Source organism: Lacerta agilis, chromosome 1 (assembly GCF_009819535.1).
Source record: "Lacerta agilis isolate rLacAgi1 chromosome 1, rLacAgi1.pri, whole genome shotgun sequence".
Taxonomy (NCBI): domain Eukaryota; kingdom Metazoa; phylum Chordata; class Lepidosauria; order Squamata; family Lacertidae; genus Lacerta; species Lacerta agilis.
The window spans coordinates 130632289-130651945 of NC_046312.1; the positions used below are offsets into that span (position 1 = coordinate 130632289).

At 43.2% G+C, this 19657-nt stretch overlaps 1 protein-coding gene across 19 annotated transcripts in view; it reads right to left on the minus strand.

The window, feature by feature from the left end:
- LRRFIP1 (LRR binding FLII interacting protein 1) overlaps nt 1-19657 on the minus strand; it is a 114901-nt gene that overhangs the window by 52739 nt on the left and 42505 nt on the right. For 8 of the 19 annotated variants that reach the window (XM_033171302.1, XM_033171271.1, XM_033171280.1 and 5 more), the window contains exons 3-7: nt 13544-13561; nt 7361-7408; nt 5342-5386; nt 3006-3056; nt 1646-1690 (exon numbers count right to left, since the gene is read on the minus strand). The exons of 4 other annotated variants lie outside the window; for them this stretch is intronic. In XM_033171302.1, coding sequence (XP_033027193.1) covers nt 1646-1690; nt 3006-3056; nt 5342-5386; nt 7361-7408; nt 13544-13561 — 207 coding nt within the window. The remainder of the gene's footprint in view (nt 1-1645; nt 1691-3005; nt 3057-5341; nt 5387-7360; nt 7409-13543; nt 13562-19657) is intronic. 7 more of the 19 variants (XM_033171295.1, XM_033171289.1, XM_033171294.1 and 4 more) reach the window with 4 other exon arrangements.

A 19657-nucleotide genomic window follows, 5' to 3' on the forward strand; every position in this document is an offset into this window, starting at 1 on the left:
CTTGGGTTTCTCTTTCGCTTTCTATCTCTCTTCCTTCTGGTGTGGTGTTCTGTACATAGTATGCTTAGTGTTAAGGTTTAGACTTATAAGTTATTGAAAGTTTAAGATAAGTCTGCTGCAACTGGATGTCTTATGGACAGTGCCAATCCTGAATGTATTGGATTTGTGACCATTATGTTAATTTGCCTTCAGCAGCAGTAAAGCTCTACTGGATTAAATATTAATTGCCTCTGGTCTATTCTTTGGGAATCCTGCAATGTGTTTTAAGATTTCACTCTGCTAACTATACATTGGAATCTGCTCTGGATCAATACTGAGTAGAATTCCATGACATTAAAAAATAATTATTAGTATAGTTTTATTTTCACTGGCTTCATATAGAGCCGTGACCATTTTCTGGGATTATCCATGTCAGAACTCACTTTTAAGTATTCACTTTTAAGTAGACAGTGATAATCTGCTATAAGCATAAAAAAAATAAGTTTAACTGGTGTATGAAATAGAGAATTGACCAGGCTTTATTTGCAGAACTAAAGCCAACATGGTGGGGTGGTTAAGTGTTAAATGTCATTCCTGGAGTGGAAAAGGCCACTTGCAAATCCTCACAGAGCTATTAGATTCACGGGGTGACCTTGAGCCAGTTAGTCTCTCCGCCTTGCCTTCTTCTCAGTGCTGTTGTGATGATAAAATACAGTGGGGAGGAAATCTATGTATACTGCCCAGAGCTCCTTGGGGGGAAGATGGAACAGAACTATAACAGGGATGGAAAAATACTTTCTGCAGTTAGCCTGCACTTGCTAAAATATTGTAAATGATTTCTCCGCCCTTCCACAGCAGCCTGCCTTTGCACCCAGAGTACTCAGAAAACCCACAGAGGCCTGGAACAGAGAGGAAAAATGTGTCACGTCAACTCTTCTCTGTGTCACAAAGGAAACCCAGGGTTTGAGCAATGCCTTACAGATCTTGCTCCTTCGATCAGAAGATGAAATGAGCATCACCACAAACATACAAGCCCTCCGCCACCCAAAGAAGTAGCACTTCCAGTGGTGAATCAGAGAAGAATGTAAGTGACAGTGCTTCTAATGATATAATCATTACCTAGATAGGGCCCTGCTGTGCTGCAAGAAGGGAAGAAACTACTCAGAGGAGTGGGTGAAAGGCTATGCTTACCGGTACTTCTCCATTCCTTAGCAGTTGCACTAAGGGGTAAGTAGTCACCCATGCTACTCGTGTTACCATTCTGCGAAACATGGGTACCTTTCAAAGCAAAATGCCAATAGATGACAGCACAGTCCTAACCACTTCTAGTCAGGTATAAGTCCTATTAAATTCAAGGGGTCTTGCTCCCAGGTGTATGACAACAGCCTATTCTTCCTCCAAGCTGACAATAATATATTATAACATGAGTTGCTCTTCTCTCCCCCCATCGTCTAACAATAGGGCACCACATTTTTCCTCTCAGAATATTATGGAAATACATGTTTTGGAACTAATGCATTTCCCCAGAAAAACAATGTTATTCACATATTCTATAGCGCAAACATACTACTAATATCACTTGTAAAATGTGGTCGTTTTTCAGTCTCTCTTTTAACCTTCCATATGTTACTGTTCTCAGGGGAAGATAGAACCCTTGAATACATACGGTTTTGAAGTTCATCCTTTTGGTCCTCTCTGTCTCTAATCCAGTCTGAAGCAATAGGAAGAATGCAGAATGAAAAGGCTAGCAGTCTTTCAATTCCCACTTCTCCCATATCCACAAGTGAAATAGAAATTTGGCTTAGTGCAATCTTAGCATTTATGAATGCATGTACATGCTCAGAAGATTCAGGAACAATGTCACTGAGAAGATCTGCCCTTTTGCAAATCACAGGAATGCTCTCAAAAACCAGCTGATAAAGAGTTCTATTATACAGTACTTGCCTACAAGGTTAATCAAACTATCTGACCAAACTACTGCAGGAAGTACTGTAAGCACACATAGTCCTCATGCTGCAGCAGCACAATGAATCAAGTCTGGGTTGACAACCGGAGATAGGGGGAAGGAACCCCCTGAGTGACATATGTGGCCAAGTTGACTGAAGTTACTAATCACTACTTCAGCATGGTTGCAACTTTAAGCTCCAAAGATCTGAGCTACTTCAATCTCAGCTGAACCCAAAATTTGAAATCTGTCATTATCCCAGCCATTAGAATCTCATCACATCTGATGACTCTCAAAATCAGGTCTTGATTCAAATTCAAACATCTGTTCAAGATTAATAATTTCAGAGAACACTTGGGGGTTGAAACATCATTAATCCAATTTAATTACAAGCCATGCTGTTTGGATAATTTTGTAAGGAAAATGAAAAAGTTCAACAACTTAATGCTGACAGTCTCTTTTGCTATGTAAAAGTTCCAGGCTAAAATACAAGCAGGGAATCACCCCCTACACACACAAACATTTGAAATTTATATTAAAAGCTATGCATTTTTTATTCACTGTAACATCAGGCAGATACAAATAATAATAGAAAATGTGTCAGGTTTCCTAATGATGTTATAATCAACCAGGGAAAAGGTTGATTGTACAATAAGAGTTGCTATATAAATGGTGCAAAATACAGTGGTAACTCTGGTTACAAACTTACTTCGTTCCTGGGGCAAAGTTCTGAACCTGAGGTACTACTTCCGGGTTAGCAGAGTTTGTAACCCAAAGTGTTTGTAACCCACAGAACCACTGTATAGGCTATTACACATGCATAAGATCACATTGAAATATAATTCCCCGCCATACTTAGAGAGCTTGCCAGGCCTGTGTGACTCTCACTGATGCTTACTTTAATACAGGCTCAAGCAGACAAAAAATTCACAGCTTAGAATAAGGAAAGCTGGGAGACAGTGGGAAGAAGGCAATTATCAAACACCTAGGAATGGGAGAACAGAACCACCCATCTTAAGCAAATGCGGGGGACAATTCTGGCAACTGTATAGTTATGCATGTTTAGTCACTTAGTACTAACCCTTAGGCTTCCGCGGCTGCCCACAGACATGCGCTCATCTTCATCTGAAGCCTACAGGGAAGCAAGTAAAGAGGATACCAGACAACCATTTAAAAAAGATAGAAATGCAACACTGAGTCAATAATCCAGGGAGAAATACAAGAAAAGGTACCAAAACACTACATAGCCTAACATATATATGAAACATTCAGCAGTAAAGGAAAAACACAAGGAGGGGGGGGGGAACCACAGCAAAATGAAATCCAAAAAGGAGAAATATCTGAAGCATTATTGGCTTTTTACGTTCCTTGTAGCTATCAGAAAACATTTCAGTTTATGTGCAGGAGATGCGTAGAAGTTAATCTATTTATTTATTTACTAGTGGCTTATGCCCGTTAAAATAACGGGCGCTAGAACATATGTGGTCAAATTTTTTGTAAAACTCACTTGTTTTTTTAATTTTACTTCCGCGGGTCTCTCTCCCCCCCCCCATTCTGTGCCCCCCTTTTAGAGCCCAGGCTGACCTCCCCAATCACGTCGTGCAGGTATCGGAAGGGGGGCTTGCTGAGAAGGTGCTCCGTGAGGGGCGGCTTCCCGATCACTCGCCCCAGCAGCTCCTGCGTGCGACGGACCATGGAGCCCTGCATGGCCGCTGCCCCCGTAAGGCCAGGAGAGGCGCGGAGCGGAGGAGGCCCCGGCAATCTCCCGGCACACCCCGCACTCGCTATGCAGGGCGCGCGCCCTCCAGCCTCTCCTCGCCGTTGCTACCCAACTCTAGCCCTAGCAACAGAAGGCCGCTCCCCCCACTGGCCCTGGCCCCTCCCCACCCCTGCAGCCCAGCGCGCAGACTGACCGTGCTCTCCCTCCGCTGCTGGGGAGGTGTGTGGGGAGAAGGGGAAGCGGCTTCTGCCTCCGCCACCCATTGGGCCTATCCTGCCGCTGCTCCCGGCCCAATTGTCTCTCTGCTCCAATCCCTGTGTCCGTGGGGCACATGCTCAGTAGCGCAAACCCAGAGACACAGGGACTGGACGCAGAGACACTTGGGTTTTATATATATAGATTCTTTAAATTTATATACTGCCCTTCATCTGAAGGTCTCAGGGCAGTTCGCATGATAAAAAATAAAGGATAAAAGAAGAAAATAAAGAGTTAAAACAAAAACCAATAAAAAAACACCCCTCCCAAAAAACCCACACATTTAAAATGCCGTAGAATATTAATCAGCCAAAGGCTGGTTAGAGAGGAATGTTTTTGCCTGCTGGCTAAAGATGTGTGATGAAGGCAGCAGACAAACCTCCCTGGGAGAGCATTCCACAATTGGGGAGCCACTGCAGAAAAGGCCTGTTCTCATGTTGCCACCCTCCAGATCTCTCATGAAGAAGGGCCTCAGATGAGGATTGCAGGGTCTGGGTCAATTCATATGAAGAGCGACGGTCCAGTACTAAGCCGTTTAATGATTTATAGTTCAAACCAGCACTTTTAATTGGACCCAGAAACTAACTGGCAGCCAGTGTAGTCTGGCCAGGATCAGTGGAATATGCTCAAACCATCTTGCCCCGATGAGCAACCTGGCTGCTGAATTCTGTGTCACTGTATAATCTTCTGAGGCAGCCCTACGTATAACATGTTGCAGTAATCTAACCTAGAGGTTACTGGAGCAGACAACAGAAGTTAGGCTATCCCTGGTGCAGCTAGACCACCAGCCGAAGCCGATGGAAGGCATTCTGCACCACAGGCCACCTAAGCATAGGCGCCAACTCTGGGGGGACCTGGGTTCTGGGGCACCCACAAAATTGTTACTGTGAGTGCCCAGCCGGTCAACCCAATGTGGCACACGCATGACCTCACACAGTGTGCTGAGGCCCAATGTGGCCTGTTGCGCCCTCCGAAAGCTCACTGCAGCTGCTGGAGGGTCCAACGGGGCCTGTCGCACCCTGTGACGTCATGCATGTGACATGTGTGATGTTGTGTGTGTGTGTGCACTGGGCAGCCATAAAGTGGGGCGGAACCCAGCGTGCCTGCACCTGATCCTCAAGCGACAGCAAAGGATTCAGGAGGACCTCCAAGCTACTGGTAGCATTAAGCACATTTAAGATACGTGCAGACATAACTGTGGTTAAAATGAAGAACAGAGGGACCGTGTATACGAAAGAGGAATGGTGATCCCACGATCCCAGTGGATGATCCCATCCTGCTCCCAATTCATTCCATTAAAAATAATCAATGTGGGATTTTGTTTCAGCTAAATTTGCAGAGGTGCTCCACAAATCTCCACAAAGAAGATTAATTTTAGTCATTAATTTTTATTCATTACTTTTAAAATGAAAGTTCTAACACAAAGTGCAAACAATACTGACCGAGGCATTTCTTCTGGATTTACGGGTGTAACGCTCACTATCTTCCTACCAAGGCAGAAGGAAAGACAGAAGATAAAATGTTGTAAGGGAGAAAAATGTTAGGGTCAAGAACACAGTAGGAGTTAGCAAGATTGCACCTGATGATGAAAAATGGTACTCAAAGATAATTCAGAGAAAATAGCAATAGGTATTTCACCATATCTGAAATCCATTGTTGTTCCAGACTCAGAAATCTATTGTGTATATGAAATCTCATGACACAATTATTCCTTTTGCAAACCCACTTCTATTCCATAATTAATGTGCAACTGTGAGCTAAAGAATTCTATAAGCACACATTCTAGTTGTTCTGAGTTCACAGATTGAGAAGCTTGTTTTGGTACTTCTGTTTCCAATAGTGTACACATGTGGGGTGCACTTTAACCTGTGCTGAGTTATAGTTCTCTACATGGCCAACAGTGATCAGCAGTGTTTAGGGGCAGGGCTAAAGCTCAGGGGCAGAGCATCCCTGGTCCCTGGTTCAATCTCCAAGTAGGACCAAGAAAGATTCCCTGGAGACTTGCTACCAGTCAGTGCAGATAAGGCTGAGCAACATGGACCAAAGGCAGTTTTCTATATAACCTCCTCACATTAAACACATAGATGTCCCAGGAAGAAATGTATGAGGATGCTTGGGCAAAGTATCAGCAATATGTTAACATTTCTCATACACCTCTCTTATTAAGGTTTATGTTTATTAAGATGTTTCCTCAAAGCACCACCATGCAATTGTACCCATTATCCAATAGAGAGTGGTGGGAAACAGTGTGGAAGATTGATTAGAGTGCTTGAGATTTAAGCACCTACTGCTCCTGTGTGCCTGAAGGATGCCTCAGGCCTCTCCCCTTTCTCACATCTCTAACAGCGATTCCACATCAGGTAAATGGTTAGTGCATATAAGTCTGTACATGGAAACTAGAGGCTAATCGACAGGTGTCAGCACCTGCAAAAAGGGCTGAGATGTTCACTTAGGAATTACAGGGACGAAGGCAACATATAAACACAGGATGTACAGAGGAATTTTTTAGAGCTCTGGCAAATAAAGGGGCACTGAACATCAATGAAATGACTTCTCTGTCTCCAAGAGAATCTTTACTAGAATTTTTAACATGCTGACAGTACCATGATAAAGCGTAGCTACTTTTATTTTGGAGTAGCTAGAGTACACCCTGGTCACTAGCATTGTTTACAGAAGTACAATAGAATTTAATGCCACATTTATGAATAGGCACGTGGGCTATTTCAGCATAACACTTATGAAACAAATTCCTGATTAATGGGTTATAGAAGAAAGCTAATTATGTGACTACTTACACAGTGGCTACAATAATAAATTATTATTATATTATACATTGCTACATACAACACTGGTGCAGCCTTAAAGGTAAAGGTAAAGGGACCCCTGACAGTTAGGTCCAGTCACGGACGACTCTGCGGTTGCGGCGCTCATCTCGCTTTATTGGCCGAGGGAGCCAGCGTCCAGCTTCCGAGTCATGTGGCCAGCATGATTAAGCCACTTCTGGCGAACCAGAGCAGCGCACGGAAACGCAGTTTACCTTTCCGCTGGAGCAGTACCTATTTATCTACTTGCACTTTGAAGTGCTTTCAAACTGTTAGATGGGCAGGACCAGGGACCAAGCAACAGGATAAGGAGGTATTCCTCGATAGGTTACACACTTACTCAGTAATTCGACACGCTTCTAAATGAATATTGTTCTGCTAGACTCATACGGTTCTTAGCACAAAGATTCTTCAGCAATATGACATGACATCCCACAAAAATGCTTTGGATTTTAAAAATGGCAGGGTGGTTTCTGAGAGTTAGTACACCATATCAGTCTTGCAACTCTGAAAAATGTTTTAACAACTAGAGTTCAGGAATGAAATCACACCTTCAAGTAGAGATAACAGTTATGCTACATAGTTTATTCAACATGATGGCCAGTTTTAGACAAATCTGGATTCTTAGACAAAGCCTACCATCCACTGCTCGATGTCGCCAAACTTTGTATCCAGACCATAATATTTCTATGAAGGAAAGAAGGGGGAAACTTAGATGAAAAAGTAAACTACACAAGTTTATAGGCATGCCTACACTAAAGATTTTGCTTTAGTCAATAAAATACATTGATTTGGTTTGACCAAACCATTACTATAGACTTGGAGCTCAACTTTGCTTGACATGGCTACAGTGTAGCTACACCAAGACTATGAAAGTCTTGAAAATTGGGCTTAATCTGCAAATAGCCACTGGCATCAATACTCACTGCCTTTCAATTAAGGCAAGAGGGTGACATATTTCAAGGATCAAAAAACCTCAAACATAATCAGTGAAGTTCAGAGTAACATCCAACACACTAATCTAGCAACTAACCTAGAGGTAAAATGGCCACAGCCTCCTCTGTAGCATAGGCATGCCCTTTAAAATCACATCTGCACAGGGGTGAGCAACTTATTCAGCATCAAGAGCTGAAGGTCCACAGTTAATATGCACACTGCATTCTCCACCCCCGTAGGCCGCTGTTGTAATCAATCTTAGCCAGAGCCTTTAAAAGTATGAAAATGCTTCAGGGACCCAGAAACTGGGAAACATGCAGTGAACCTGTTTCTTCTACCAAGGTAGGATCACCTCAAAGTACGGTTCATTTACTTCTCTGATTCAAGGGTGCAGAAAAAGTATACCATAAAGTGAGAACAATGTCTGTGCGGTAAGTTTATCAATCACATAAAAGAATAGGCACTGTAGAAATATAATTGCAATACAGAAAAATCAACACCCACAGACTCACAATCTACCGTATTTTTCGCTCCATAAGACGCACTTTTTCCCTCCTAAAAAGGAAGGGAAAATGTTGCTGCGTCTTATGGAGCGAAGGCTTCGCTCCCTGCGGCCTCCGCCCACCCTGATTTCGGGCACTGGGTGCTGCATCGGCGCGGGGAGCTGGGCGGTGGGGAAAGCAGCCGGGATCCCAGCTGCTTCCTCCACCACCCAGCGCCCGAAATCAGGCTTTTTGGATCGACGCGGGGCGCTGGGTGGTGGAGAAAGCAGCCGGGATCCCAGCTGCTTCCTCCACCACCCAGCACCCCACGCCGATCCAAAAAGCAGGCTTTCTGCATCGGCGCGGGGAGCTGGGCGGTGGGGAAAGCAGCCGGGATCCCAGCTGCTTCCTCCACCACCCAGGATGCAGAAAGCAGGCTTTTTGGAGCAGCGCTGGGTGCTGGGTGGTGGAGGAAGCAGCTGCTTTCTCCACCACCCTACACCCTGTGCTCATCCCACTTGCTTTGAAGGGAGCTGGGGACGAGGGGTGAACGCTCACGCCTTCTCCCCTGCTCCCTTTAAAAAAAAGGGGGATGAGCCTTTTTGAAGGGGTGCATGGTGCCCCTTCAGAGCGGCTCATCCCCGCTTTTTTTAAAGGGAGCCGGGGAGAAGGGGTGAGCATTCACCCCTCATCCCCAGCTCCCTTCAAAGCAAGCGGGGATGAGCCCTCTGAATGGGTGCGTGGCGCCCTTTCAGAGAGGCTCATCCCCGCTTTTTTTTAAAGGCAGCGGGGGAGAAGGGCTGAGCGTTCACCCCTTCTCCCCAGCTGTCTTTAAACCTTTAAACCTCCCCAACACCAGCGAAAGTGGGGTGGGAGGACAGGAAGCCCTACAGCATCGCTACTGGGCTTCCCCTTTCTCTGCCCCACTTTCGCTGGTGTCGGCAGGGTGGGAGAGGCAGGGGAGGCCCGTAGCATGTTCCTCTCCCAGTCCCTCCACCGCTGCTGCCTCCTTCACTCCCCCTCCCAGCCTTTTAGAGGAGGAAAACCAGGGAAAAATATTTTTCCCTGGTTTTTCCCCTTTAAAAATTGGTGCGTCTTATGGTCCGGAGCGTCTTGTGGACCGAAAAATACGGTAAATAAGGTAAGATACAAGGATAATGGAAAGTGGAGTCTTAGAGAAATTAAAGAAAGGAGGTGAGGCACCAAGTGCAAAGGAAAAGTCAGCTGAGGGAGAGGGGAACGTTTTGAGCAGTTTGAGAGGCAAAAAGAACATTCCAAATATCCATGAGGGCAAAATGTTAACAGTGGAGTGGTGCAGTTTGAAAAATGGATGCACGAGGGGGGGGGGGAATGAAGACAACAGGGTTTGGGTCAGAACCTGTAAAGCAAAAGAGGAGGGGGAGGATTACAGGAGGAGGAGGAGGAGGAGGAGGATGGGAACAGTGAAGTCACAACACGTATTGTGAGTACTTTGCTTTCCACATTAAATGGGAGCTTTAAAAGGGACTTATGGCAGTCTGGAGAGGCACAAGTCAGAAGCATAATGCATCATTCTTTTTCTGCACATCTGAATCACCTCAGTCCAGAGGAAGGTGACTTCAAGAAAGAGAGAAAGCAAATGAAGAGAAGGCAGCCTGCCCAATCTCCTGGACACAAGAGCTCCCAGCACAAAAGAGCTCAGAAGTTGCATGTCACACACACACACACCCTGCAAACAACACATTGCCTACCCCTGCATGACTAGGAATCTCTGCAGCACTACACAGACAAAGGATCAAGCAAACGTGCTCATGCAAGACTGCAAGCCACAGCGTCTCTTCTGAAGGCACTGGAGCATCAATTGCTTTTCACAAGCCAGCTTCTCTGTTCAGAATGGCAGCACTGTTTAAAGTCAGTCCAGCAGTAATAGGTTGCTGAGCACTGTTAGCAGGGCATATTATTCCACAGAGAAAGAAGTGGAGAATGATGAAACAGGCCTGAATTTCTGACCCAGATAAGCCGCTCCTATTTCTTCCTGACACACTATTTAACAAGAAGCTCTGTTGGCTTACTGAAATGTGTTATTATATGTTTGCTATTTAGCTCTTAAGAGTGTTGCAAACACCCTTAAAATGTATTTGTTTTTTTTCAGCAACTGAACCCAGTTACTAATTTTATGCTTCTTACAAGGGTGAAATTTTACCCGTTAATTGAAGTTCAAATTATGTAAAAATACTGAGTGAGGGCCAATGTAACATTAGCACGAGAAGACTGAGATTTAGCATTATTTCACAAGCAGTTGCACTCGGGGCAGTAGTACACAAAGCTTAACTGTCACAGTGTGTAAGAATAGCAGTTGCACTGGGAGCTATGCAACAACCTTCACAAATGGAAGACACCCACTGGATTTGGCTGTTACACTACACTAGCAGTATGGCTGTTGCACAAAAACAGAATGCAGCCAATGCTCAACAACCCATACTAACAATGTGCAAAACTTTGTATCCTATTCCTTTTATATTACATTTTGTATGGCACTGTTAATTCAGCATTTTATTAAAATTTCTATTGTGATACCCTGCCATTAGGGCATTATGTGATGTGGCATCATAACTGATAGTTGTCAAATCACATCACATTCAAGCAGCTTTTGTCTCAGTGGCCTCTTTCCATGTGTGAGGACATCATTTATTCTTACAAAGAAGAAAGAGAGAATAGGTACTTTCTACTTTGTGCATCTGACTGAGGGAGGGGGTGTTTTGAATCCTGAACTCCTAGCTTGATATACAAAGAGAAGCAATTCAACTGACTGCATTCTCTCTGCCAACTTTTCAAAGTTGTCTTTACTACTGTGGACAGACAATCATGTCTGCAAAATAAGCAAATAAATTCACCCTTCGAGTCATGATCCAACAGCACTTAGACTGACAACAGTACAAGTACTGTATAATGAGGGAGCAGAACAGATATTGCAAAGTCTATCTTGCTTTGTTTAATACCGTATTGGCCCGAATATAAGCCGCACCTTCAAAATTCAAGGCTTGTTTGCGGGTGTGACCCGCCTCCCGGCACTACCAGCCTGAACGGGGGGCAGCTGGCACTGGCGCTCGGTACCCTGCTCCCCAAGCCGGCACTGGCACTCGGTTCCAAGCATGCTGTGTGCCCGCCTCCTGGCACTCCCTCCCCAAGCCAGTGATGGCCGCCCCCCTGCCCCCTGTTCAGGGCAGTGGTGCTGGGAGACAGGCACGCAGCACACTCGAAACCAAGCACCAGTTTGGGGAGCGGGGCACTGAGCGCCGGCCGCCCCATCCCCCATTCAGTGCGGTAGTGCCAGGAGGCGGGTGTGCAGCACTCTGTTCCGAATATAAGCCACACTTTAACTTTTCACAGTCAGAATTGGGGGTGGGGGAAAAGTGCAGCTTATATTCGGGCCAATACGGTAAATTCCAGTTGCAAACATTTCCTATACTGTAGTTCCATCCACATCAAGAGAGTAGTGAAACTGGTTAGCCCAGAAGGCAATAAGCCACAACTTTCTCTTGAATGTGAGGTATATGAGTTCAACGAAATCAGTGTTTGAAACTCCGATTGTTCTAGGCGCATTTTGCGACTGGGAATTTCATTAGCGCAAGCAATTTCTGAGCTCTGGGCACAGTACTGCACCTAAGATTTCAGATTAAAACTGCCACTGCTGGCACCGAGGTTGTGAGAGGAGAAATTCCTGCCTGCTCAACTTCCAAGAAATCACTGCAGGGTCAGGCAAGCTGATGGGTTCTGCCTCTCAGCTGGCCTAACAGAAAGGCAGTGTTTTGAGCAACCCTCATAAGAAGTTTAAGGGGGTGGGCAGGGGAAGAAAGGTTTCATTTTTTGCAGCCTTCAGATGAAGACTAGACCATGTGAAAAATGGACGTAATATTTTAGCTGCAGTTCATTCATTTTCAGCTTTGTATTCTTGTTATAAAAAGTGCACCTAGAAATTCTGTTGTTGCGCCCATAACTTAGGTTTAAGGTGCCCTTTAGCTCCTAGATTTCATATCTCAGTTTCTAACACTGAATGAAACATAAATTTATTTAAAAGGCAAGTGTTTCTGCACTAGTTTTCTTCTTACATGAACTCATAAGAGAATGTGCCACACATATTTCAACAACCCAATCAATTTTAAAGGTAACTCTGCACAGAGGGGAGTTGTTAGCGGGGAAGGATTTGATTGGTGACCAGTAATGGCATGAGCACCATCAATATGTCCCAAGGACAACTATGGACACCTCTTTTGCAGCAGTGCTCACTACTGTATATTGCTGCTGGAAGGGACTTCAGCGTCCTCCCACCCCCAGGAACTGAATGAAGCCTTAGAGAAGTCTACAAAGCTGGTTTGATAAGAGACAGAGCAATTAGCACACACAATGCAGGAAATAACAACTCCAAGCCTCTGGAGAGGTATCTCCTAAGCAGTCAAGCAACTTCAGCGTTTTCAGAAGCTGCTTAATTTGCACTGCCATTCAAGAAGCATTAGTAAGTACAGTCATTGAGGTGAAAACATGCAAAGAAAGAACAGAATGTTGCCCAAGCAAAAGGAGCCTGATTGTCAGAATCCTGGGAGACTCATTAGTAAATAGCAGCAGGTTTACCAATGAAGACACTTTGTGATTTAGTCTTCTTTTATTATAATTGCATATGCATATCTTGAAGTTTTATTGAAAACTTCAACATGGGCTGTAACACAAATATACACTACTAAAACTGTTAGGATCCACAAAGAGTATTTTAATTTTACCATATATCAAAATTTGAAAGCTGTTTGTTGCCTGCAACAGCTATTCCAGTTTAACGTTCTGCTGCTCTAGTCCAAGATTAAGTTATAACTCCAGCCACACACCATAGTTAAACATACACACTCCAATGTGGTAACTTTGAACTACCCACTCTACAAGGCATCTTCCCATACCCAATTACTGGCTGAAAGGATGCCTAGTTTGGACTACATCAATCAGTTATGAGGGAATGCTCTAAAAACAAGTCCACATGGACCAGTGTGCTGCTGTTGTGTGGCAGGTGCTATTTCAGCATTTGAAGTCACAGCCATGCTGTCATTTTAGAGCCTAGTAAAAAATCACAGTTCAAAAGAGCAATTTATTGTGAACAAATCCTGTGATATTTCACCCGATTAGTACTATATCAGTAAATTAGTTGTGGGATTATTTGAGCAACTCACAACGAGATCAAGTTTACTCTTGGTTGATGTTAATATAGTAGCAGTGTTTTATATGTAGAAGCAAGAGAGTCTTAAAGATAAATTTCCAAGTAAATCCTGCTGCATACCTGACATATTTACCGGTAAGTGGGTTTAATTCTCAAGTGCCATCAGGTTTCCTGATGCAAAACGAAAAGTGCATGCAATCACACAAGAGGCTAAGCAAACCCTACCTTTTGAATTTGATAGATCTACATTGGCAAAGGAAAGGAAAGAAAGGAGAAAAATAAGGGCAATAGCTTTCAGTAGGTACAGTTCACAAAGAACTCTTCTTCCACATATGAGAATGCAGAAATAAACCACACTTCAATACCATTTTTTAAAATTTATCAATAATGCAAAATGCGCTTCAGCAGTGGAGGAAAATTGCACTGGATCCAATATTGTGGACAGAGATCCATATAAAACACAAAGAATGCCTCTTGGATTGTTAAAACCCAGCAGTGTGATAACTCTTCCAGTTTTTTAGACGCTGGCCTTGTAATTGAGGTTGGCACAGGACTCCAGAGTCGCATGGCTGTGCAGATCTGGTAGACCAAGTAGAAGCTTTGGTAATACATGAACAGTTTCCTACCCAATATCCACTGCAACTTATTAATGTAGCCATATCCTGAGAAGTATTATTAGCTGGCTTCACATTATACTCAGACTTCAAGTTCACCAGAAAAGGCAATGAAAAATGTTGATTTTTAAAGCCTTACATACAGTGCTGGGGAGCAGAGGCACAGCATAAGCTCCCGTAACGGAAGATAAACCACATATTTATACTGTAAAAAGTTCTTCACAATGAATATACATTGTTGATCCTCAACACAAATAATAACCAAGACTTTAGACAATAATATGGCATTTTTCTTTAACACACACAATAGAAGTTATACTTCTGCAGAAGTTTCCAGCACAATTGGGGGGGGAGGGGAACCCACCCCACACACACTTCCTGCTTATTCAATTAGAATTACACAAAAGGAATTTTGCCAGTCTAGACAAGATCCCCAAGTTTCAGCATAAATTATATCAAAAGCATACCACCCTGTGTAAATCATACTGTGGACTATATATGTCGTATGTACTGTATATTCTGGTATATAAGACTACTTTTTAATCCAGGGAAATTTTCTCAAAAGTCAGGGGTTGTCTTATACGCCAGGAGGAGAATCTGCAGTCGAGTATATCTCAAACTCTGTATTTTAACTGGAAAAGTTGGGGGTCGTCTTATATGCCCAGTCGTCTTATACGCCAGAAAATACAGGTATGTTGCATAATCACACTTTAAGACTGGCCTTTCTACTTTAAATAGCAAACAACGGATCCTGACATTACAAGAGTATCTTTATGGAAAATTACTTCAAGCAAACATTTTAAGCACAGTGTTGTAGCCCAGAGCTTGCAAGCTATTCCGTAACATTCAAAACAGAATACAATAATCACTCAGTCCTCTCTAAAAATCCCTCTCTAGATTAACTGCAGCAGTGAAGTTTGGACTTTTGGTGGCAGTCCTGTCCTGCAGGAGCTGATGGCACATAGCCCTACTCTCCATAACCAGGAATCAGAAGAAGCTGTGCATGATCTGGACAATTGCCCACGTGCCCACCCCCAGGTCTCTCCAGTGACCATCACTGTTCAGTTCTTCCCTCCTCAATAGGCGGTGGAGTGGGAATTTGGGGGGAATCCAGTCAAGTGCTCAGTGCTATTGCCAAGGATTAGAGGGTGGATTCTCATTTTTTGTGCAGCAGCCAGTAGGCTCCAAACTGAGATACAGTGGTACCTCTAGATATGAAGTCCGCAACCCGCAGCGCCGCGTCTGCGCACGAGCAGGTCACGGTTCTGTGCGTCTGCGCATGCGCGATCCGCCAAACCCGGAAGTACTCCGTTCCATTACTTGCGGGTTCGGTGCATTTGTATCCCGTGCCGTTCGCAACCCGCAGCGAACACAACACGAGGTACGACTGTATTGGTTTCAGAATTTTTGACCTGGCAATATATCACAAATCATGATGTGTGTTAGGGCTGGGCGATATATCATCCAAAACCAGTTTGAAATCCATATCACGATATCAGTATCATAATTTTTGACCTGGCAATATACTGCGAATCATGATGGGGGGTGGCGCGCATGTTGTGCAGAAATCACGAGGCAGGAAGAACCGTGAAGCCAGCCAGTGCCTCTACATAGCTCCATCCTTATTTCAGACATTGTGATATTACAGCATATTGTGATGTTTATCTGGTGATATATCATGATGTTGAAAACCAAATGTCATCCAGCCCTAGCAGCCAGCTGGCCAGAAGCAAGCTCTGCACTCAAATGCTACTTTTTGTCCTGCCTAGTGCTGCTGCCCTCATAAAGTGGAAGTCACTCTTTGTGTCAGGACCAAAGCAGCATGAACACATCAGGCAAAATAGCAGAGTCCTCTGAGACAGCAATGTTTTAACTGAAATGGCCAGCCCGGCTACTTGAAGTGTACAGAAAAGCTTTTTCAGGTCTAGCCAGCTATTGGATATTTGTTTCTGTTGTTTCTTCAACTGCTGTGCAAACTTATCATGGGTGGTGGGGAGATCCTCCAAGGTTTTTCACAAAGGTAATTTCCTGGCAATTCTAGCCAATTAGACGGGTGTTCTTCAATGTCTCCCCAATCTTGTACTGTAGGTGACTGTTCTTTACACTAAGTCACCATGTTATAGTGAAGAGCTTCCAGATGCTCAGAAGAAAGAAAATTGTACTCCTGCCCATTTTTGTGATCAACAATAGTATCTGCATGCCCTATTAGGATCTGTGCATACTTTCACAAAAACTGACATTGAGAACTGCCACCCTGAACTACTGATAGTCACATATATTGAAGTTGGGAAAGTGTCAGGAAGGAGCATCTGAAAGTAAAACGGCAACGTACCCTTAACTAGAGAGTCAAATAAATATTTTGGGGTACTCTTTAGAAAAGTGTCGCAACAAGTAATTCAAACTTTTCTTCAACAAAACAGAGCACACCTTTCTAATAGTTTCAGCAGTAATTTTCTCTCTGAACCTGAAAACATAAGATGATTACCGGGTATCTCAGGAAGATGTTTCAAAGCACACAGCCTCTGCTATGTCAGCTAACATAGAAGGATTTTCTTCAGGGAATTGCATTTCAGATTCCTTTTCATTTGGGATTATTGCCCTCTCTCTTGTACACTGCAGAAGAACCTTGTATTAAGCAGTAACTCTGCTAATTCACCAATGTTTTCAACAATCACAATTAAAAAAATCAAAAAATGACAAAAAGAAGGCTGTATTGAGAAGACTTTGACCTTTAAAACAAAAGAAAAAATACCTTAATACAGCACCCTATTAACAAACAACAAAACCTAAGTGGGTGATATCACACTGGGTTGTGAAATGAAAACATATCAGGTGTATCAACAACTTGACAGCTTATCTTTAAAATGTGAACAAAACTTGTTGGGAAACAGGGAAGCGTATAAACATGACCTGCTGCAATAAAATACACATTGCCCTCTACTTTACTTGCAGGCATGTTAGATCTAACTTTAAATGCTTCACACTGTATCCCTTAATATACAAGCACTGTGATATTTTTTCATAAGCACTTTCCCATTAAAGAGTAGGTTTCAGCTTTCTTAGTTTTCTTGCTAAGAAACAGACCCTTCACCTTGGCTATACAGTGGTACCTTGACTTACAAAGTTAATCCGTTCCAAAGGCGCGCTTGTAAGTGGAAATCTTCGCAAGTCGAAGCCGCCATCTCGGAACGGGGGAAAAAATCATACCTCGAAAAAAGCGCATTAAAATCTTCGTAAGTCAAGGTATCGTGCCGCCGCTTTCAATTCGGAAGTCGAAAATTTAGGAAGCAGCGGCCATTTTTTCGCTTCTGGAGGTCATTCAGAAGTCGAAAAATGCAGAAGTCGAGTTGCTCATAAGTCAAGGTACCACTGTATCTGACATCCCCAGACAGACAGCCTGGTGTTTGCCCTCTTACCCAAACCGACTTTGTTTTTTTTTATAAAAAAAACTGAGTGTTGATTGCCAGGTTGGGAAGGACTACCCAGGGTGGGTGTGTCTGCTTTTTCGTCTTTTATTTGTTTTGGAGGAGTAGTGTTTTGTTGAGGATGTGGACAGGATGGTTGGCGGTTCCCTCACTGCGAGAAGTGAAGTTACATGGAAACAAGCAGAGTGTCTTCTCGGCAGTGGCACCCTCCCATCAGATGTCAAGGAGATAAAGAACTACACAACTTCAAGAAGACATATGAAGGCAGCCCTGTATCAGGATGTTTTTAATGCTTGACATTTTATTATGTGTGCTGGAAGCTGCCCAGGGTGGTTGGGGAAACCCAGCCAGATGGCCGGGGTATAAATATTCTTATATGTTTGGGGGACATTCTGAGCATTGTCAAATTTTATTCTATAAAATTGGTATTTTGTGGTGCTCAAGACAGTTGCTCAGATTTTCATATAAGCACAGGGGTCCAATTAGCCTGGGGATAACTTTTCTGTCTTAAACATAGAAACTTATAAAACAAATTAAGTATATCATGCAAACTAACAATTAAAATTTCTGAAAACAATAAATAGCCAACACACACAATTGTTTTTGGATAAAAAAAAATTTAGACAGCCAACAAGATTACTTTGAAATAAAAGAAGTTGTAGCTAGTTCTCTCTCTGTTATGAACTGAAAATCCACAGGGAGGGTGCCAAGGCCAAAATCCCCATGTGATACCAGGGCTGTGCAAGGCCTAGGCACCTCTCTGTCACATCAGATAAGAGATGTATGCCTTGTAACAAGAGTCAGAGATGCAGAATTGACATTTTTGCTTTATGCAGTTAATATAACACACACATGCTAGAAACTACTTGGTGATTTATAGACAAATACTCTGTATCCAGGCCACGTTAACCAGCCATTAATTAAAAGCAATATTGCAAACTGCTTAGAGGCATTTCCAGAATACAGAGTTTTAGTCACAAGTAACTATATTTCCTTGAATATCTTTCTACCATGCACTGTGGATTGATTGTTGCCTCTGGCAGAAACTTAAGAACTGCTATACTTGATTTCACACAAAAATGTAAGTTTAAATGGGTCAGTTGTGAGATAGCCAGTTGGATAATTGTCTGCTCAGAGGTTGGTCTGATTAATACACAATGCTAAATCAATAAATTATAATTTAACACGAACAGGCATAATGCTGGTGCACAGACTTATGCTGCACAAGGAGGAAACAAACCAGAGTCCTGGCTTAGTATTACACGTGAGCCAACACATGTGTTTTAAACTACCGTTTACTATTGTATGTGAAACTGAACATTGCTACTTGTTGCAAGAACTACATCCACTTGGAAGAGGATACAGTTTTAGTGTTAATCCATCTAAGTTCTCAACACGTGACTGGATGGGATGTTTTACCCATAGAGAGGCAAGAGTAGTCCCATATACTGGTCAAGCCCAGGACGCAGTTAGGAATTGACAAAAGCGAACACAAGATTTCAGGATAGGACTCCAAAGGGTGTGTGGAATCTAGATGGACCTAGAGACAGCAGCACTTTCAGTAACTGCTCACTTGGGTCCCTTAGGAAGGAGGATACAGGTCACTTAGAAAGCACAAGTAGGATGAATGCTGCTGCCAGGGACTATGAGTTTGTTCTACTGCTGTTTAGGAAATCCTGTTACTCAGGACTAGCACAGCAGGTGGATATAAATACCCTTGACAGACGTGTAAACCTTCTGGCGGAGTTTACAAAAGAGAATTCTACAACAGAAGCAACTGTTGTAGAGGAAAGGCTCTTTAGGCCAGTTACTATTACTAGCGGAGACTGTAGTCTTATAAGAGCATGCTTTCAAAATATTACCCATTGACTAAATACAAACTATGGACGGGACTATTGTGGCCACTGCCAGCATTGACCTAGAAGGGTGTGCCAATTCTGTGCACAAGCCCAACAGATGCTTCTCTTGCTTTTATTTCCCAAGCAAGCATGCAAACAAACTGATTCTGAATTCATCACACTAAAGTAGTAATAATAGCTCTCCAGCTGTCAAGCAGAAAGAGCTAGAACATTCTACTTCGAGGCAGCAAATGCTACTTTTATTTCATTTCAGTTGACTGAAGTGTGAGAAGGAAACAATACTCAGACCAAAGAAGGTGCTTTCCTAGGTCCCTCCCCCACATCTTAAGGAACATGAAATTCCATATAGTTCAAAAGAAAAAATAGTGGCTCTTCTATTTTACATTATTACAAGAAGAACTGAGTAATGTATTTTATCTTTTGTGTAAGGGCTTTGGCTAC